We start from the raw sequence: 5,123 nt of genomic DNA, 5'->3' as shown, positions 1-5,123 counted from the left end.
GCAGTCTGTAGCTGTCTCTCCGTGGCCGCATATTCAAGGCTTGCTTCTAGCCGATCCACAATTTATGCACCCTGGGCATATCGACATATTGGTTGGCATGGACGTCATGGATCAGCTTGTCTGTCCAGAATTTGTAAAGGGACCACCCGGAACCCCTAAGACTTAACGGACGGTGTTTGGATGGGCGCTATTCGGAAGACTAAGTGGGACAGGGTCTGCTGTACAACACTTACAATCACTATGCTGCGAGGTTCAGTCAGATCGCGCGTTGACTAGGTTGTGGGAGTTAGAAGAGGCGCCTCAAAGGACATACCTTACGCCCGAAGAACGCTATTGCCAAGATTATTTTGAGGCAACGCATCAGCGAGCTTCTGACGGACGGTTCATCGTTGAGTTGCAGTTGAAATCCGATGTACCATTGGGAGATTCGCGGAACCTTGCCATTCAGTGCCTGCTGCGTCTCGAAAGAAGGTTTGCTCGTGAAAGTGAACTTCGTTTGCGCTACAATGATTTTATGAAGCAGCTAATCGAAATGAACCATATGCAGCCCGCTTCAGACACGTTAAACCAAACTTACTACATGCCCGATCATCCCGTTGTAAAGGATACTAGTATCACGACCAAACTTAGGTAGTATTCAATGCTTCCGCCAAATCGTCGTCCGGAAACTCGCTGAATGACGCGTTGTTCGTCGGACCTCAACTTCAGCAAGATTTGTACAATATCTTAATTCGTTTTAGAACCCACCGCTATGCTGTAACAGCTGATATCGCAAAAATGTATCGTCAGGTTTGCGTGTCTCCTAAACATTCCTATTTTCAACGCATAGTGTGGCGTAGCAATCCATCGCAGCCTATCCAGGATTTTCGCATGGTTCGTGAAACATACGGAGTAGCAGCTGCATCTCATCTAGCTGTTCGGTCGCTTCAACAAACGGCACGGGACTCATTGAATGGGTGTGCTAAATTCGTTAATGTTATTTTCAAGGACTTTTATATGGATGATCTGCTTACCGGCGCGTCTAGTAAAGAAGAGCTTCGGTCACTGCAGCAAGGAGTATCCGCAATATTAAACGAAGGTGAATTTGAGCTCCGAAAGTGGGCGTCAAACTGTGCGGAGCTAAGGGCAAGCATTTGTGATACACCTGAAACCATATCGCATTATGTCATCGATGATACGGATGTTCACGCCTTAGGGCTCAGTTGGAACACAGAGGGAGACTATTTTACATTTGCTCTCTTTGATCCGCTAGGGCTTCTTGCGCCAACAACTATAAAATCAAAGATGTGGTTTCAGGACATTTGGCGCACAAAGGTAGATTGGGATGACCGCATTCCTGAGTCGATCGCTGGTAAGTGGCTGGAACACCGCACAGAACTGCAAAGGCTTGCATACTTAAAGGTGAATCGCTGGATTGGCATGGAAGCAGCTAGGTCATTTACTCAACTTCACGTCTTCGCGGATGCCTCTGAGGTCGCGTATGCTGCCGCTATGTACGAGCGCACAACACTCAGCGATGGCAGCATTACTGTTGCGTTAATTTCATCAAAGACCAAGGTGGCGCCGCTTAAATCAACAACGTTACCACGGCTCCAGCTGTGCGCTACGCATCTCGCCTGCAAACTTACGCGGAATGTCCTACAAAGCTTGCCAGATCTCCGCTATCCATTGTTCGCCTGGACAGACTCCACCATCAAATTGGCATGGCTGCCAGCTCATCCCAGCAGATGGACGACCTTCATCGCCAATTGCGTCGCCGAAATTCATGAGGTCTTACCTCCGGAGTGTTGGAACCACGTTCGTTCCGAACTTAATCCTGCAGATTGCGCATCAAGAGGGATATCCCCCGTCGAGTTATTACATCAGCAGCTGTGGTGGAGTGGTCCTGAATTTCTAAGAAAAGCTGAACAATATTGGACGTACAATTCACCGACACACCATACGACAGACTTAGGCATCCGAAACAACGTTCGAGTCCATGTAACTGATTCCAGTGACCACTGGTCTGTGATGACGTAGTACTCATCGCACTCCAAGCTTCGCCGTATTATGGCATACGTCCTACGCTTCATTTTCAACGTTCGAGCCAATAAAAAGCCCAATGCTAGAAGGTGTAATGGCCCTCCAATTGGAAGTTGAACTTCGTCTTATCAGGTATACGCAACAGTTTTATTTTTCTAATGAAATTTCTCATTGCAGCGCTAAAAGATCAATTCCGCTTCGCAGTAGTATTTTGCGTTTGCAGCCGTTTCTGGATGAAAACAATGTTCTGCGTGTCGGCGGTAGGTTGAAAAATGCTCAAGTGACACCGGATGTACGACATCCTATAATCATACCAAAGAAATGCCCACTTGCAACGCTAATAATCTGCGAGATACATAAGTTCACTTTGCATGCTGGGCCCCGCATAATGCAGACAATATTGCAACGTCGATACTGGGTTGTTGGCGCTCGTAACCTGATTCGCAACGTATATCGTAAGTGCGTGAAATGTACCTGTTTAAATCGAAATCTTGCTACACAGGCAATTGGTGATCTGCCAGCGGTTCGCACAACATACGCCCGTTGTTTCACCCACACTGCGAATGACTGTGCTGGACCTTTTTTGTATAAATTTACCCACGGAAGAGGAGCTAAATCTACCAAGGGCTACATCTGCTCATTTGTTTGTATGTGCACTGGCGCTATGCATCTCGAATTTGTGTGTGACTTATCAACGACAGCGTTTCTTAATGCTTTTAGAAGGTTCACGAATCGTAGAGGCTTTTGTAAGATCCTAATGTCAGACAATGGTACTAACTTCGTTGGCGCCGAGAGGGAGCTCCGTACTGCATTTGAACGGTGCATGAGTGACGATAAACTTCGGTCTTTCTTTGCGGACTCGAATATCGAATGGCGTTTCAATCCACCCCTGCACCTCATATGGGCGGTTACTGGGAAACCGGCATCAAACGCATAAAGTATCACCTGAAACGCTCATTAAGTGACACCTTGTTGTCATATGAAGAGTTTAGCACACTGCTGACAGAAATCGAAGCCTGTGTGAGCTCCCGCCCGATATGTGATAACTCTACCGATGCGGGAGACCTAGAGGTCCTAACACCTGGACACTTTATTGTGGGGGAACCATTGAAGTCAATCCCAGAACCTGGGGGTCAAGGGTTCTGTGGAAATCTTCGTCAGCGATGGCAAGTGATTTCTGCCATGAGGCAAAATTTCTGGCGCCGTTGGCGAGATGAATATTTAGTAAGCCTGCAACGTCGCACCAAATGGTTTCGTCCTTCACGCAACATTGAAGAAGGCGACGTGGTCGCAGTTTTCAGCGATCCTAATCCTCCGACGAAATGGCTGCTTGCGCGTATTTTAAAGTGCCACCCTGGAGCTGATGGGCGCGTACGTGTAGTAACATTGAAAACTTCGCATGGAGAGTTGGTCCGGTCAATAGTTAAGATTTGCCTTCTTCCAAAAAGGGAAGACTTGTTTTGCAAGGAGAACTGAAATAACATTTGTAAAAAAAAAAATTTTTTTTGCTTACGTGCATTGGACTAGATCATTATTAAACATTGCAATTATTTTTTAGTCTACATAATCGCTCGCTTCTAACCGCATCGCTATCGCTAATACCCCGCCCGCTCCGCGAACATTTATCATCTGACTTTCTGCTGTTTCCATTAGTCATAAATTGCTACCTACATGTACATATATGCTATTTGAATTGAACATTAAAGTTTGTGAATTAAGTATATGAATTGTGGACTTTTATTTTCAATTGAACAACGAAATATATTTCTGACGGTAAATATTGGCAACAGGCTGTATTCCTAAGGAGCCAATACTGGCAAATTTCCAGCTGTAAAAATTAATTTAAATATCCCTAGCACTGATTCCTCAAAAACTGGTTCAAAATTAGAAAGGGATGAATTCGGGGGTGAAAAAGACAAAACGAAGTACCAGCCATCATCAAGCAATGAAACAGCGAATTTGCGCGCTGGTAGTGTCACCGCAATTCGTAGCAACTAGTTCGATTTGTCGGATGACCAAAACCATTCTCCGATTCCTCTCTATACATTTCTTTGATTTCTTAATATTTTTTTTAATAAATTACATTAAAAAAGCTAACTACATTTGTTATAGATGCAAATTTGCGTCGTCTCTTTTTTTTTATCCGTAGTAACCACCACCACCGTAAGAGTTTGAATTGGCAATAGCGCTAGCACTACTCTGACTACTCTGACCGCCACCAAAACCTCCAACATGGCTGCCACCAAAACCACCAATGGGAAATCCACCGAATCCGCCGCCTGGAGCTCCGCCAAAGCCGCCAATAGGGTAGACGCCATAACCACCACCATGATGACCGCCACGGTGACCACCAAAGCTACCACCTGGATAACGACCAAAGTCGCTACCACCACCAGGAAATCCGCCATAACCACCGCCACCATGGCCAGGATAGCCACCATAACCTCCTCCGCCTCCGTAGCCACCACCGCGTGCTACGCGTAGCGCTTGTTGTGGTCCATTCTCCAAGGCTACCGATACTGGCTGCACCTGATCATTGGTTGCCAAGTTTTCACGCTCCGCAGGCGCACCATGACATAGGACGAGGTGCAGGCAAATTGCCAGAAACAGCGCTGCAGCAAATTTCATTTTGGAAGTGAATCGTCGTATCTTGCTTACTGATAGAGTGTTAAACGATTTCTGTTTTTGCACTACCTAAATGCTTTTGTTTTATAGATTTATGTAAATTAAATGAAAGCGCTCAAAATGTTCATCGATATGTAGATATGCAACGACTTGCATAGTTACAATATAATTAGGCTTGAAATTTTGCATTTATTTGTTAAAAATTGTTTGTGAAATGTCTGCGACAAAGCTTTTCAATGGCAAAAAGGGGATTTTTTTGTTTGTCTTTGATCTGCTCAATTTCTACATATTCAGATTAACATATTTCCAAATGTATAGTTTTTATTCATATATTTATTTTATGACGACTTTTTCATAACAACCAACGTGGATCGGTTATGCTAACGGCAGTATAAATAAAATATGGAACAATAAATTAATTGAAATTAAAAAAAAAAGAAGTTTTCAGCAAAAACCTGTCAACGCTTTCCTTAATT

At 44.6% G+C, this 5,123-nt stretch overlaps 1 protein-coding gene across 1 annotated transcript; it reads right to left on the bottom strand.

The window, feature by feature from the left end:
- Positions 1–4,068: 4,068 nt before the first annotated feature.
- LOC137247054 (holotricin-3-like) lies at positions 4,069–4,704 on the bottom strand. The gene has a single exon (XM_067778125.1). It carries the CDS (start codon positions 4,648–4,650, stop codon positions 4,162–4,164), a length of 489 nt encoding a protein of 162 aa, XP_067634226.1. The 5' UTR covers positions 4,651–4,704; the 3' UTR covers positions 4,069–4,161.
- Positions 4,705–5,123: the final 419 nt, after the last annotated feature.

The sequence above is a fragment of the Eurosta solidaginis genome, chromosome 3 (assembly GCF_040869045.1).
Source record: "Eurosta solidaginis isolate ZX-2024a chromosome 3, ASM4086904v1, whole genome shotgun sequence".
NCBI classification, from domain to species: domain Eukaryota; kingdom Metazoa; phylum Arthropoda; class Insecta; order Diptera; family Tephritidae; genus Eurosta; species Eurosta solidaginis.
This window is presented reverse-complemented; position numbering and strand designations above follow the sequence as displayed.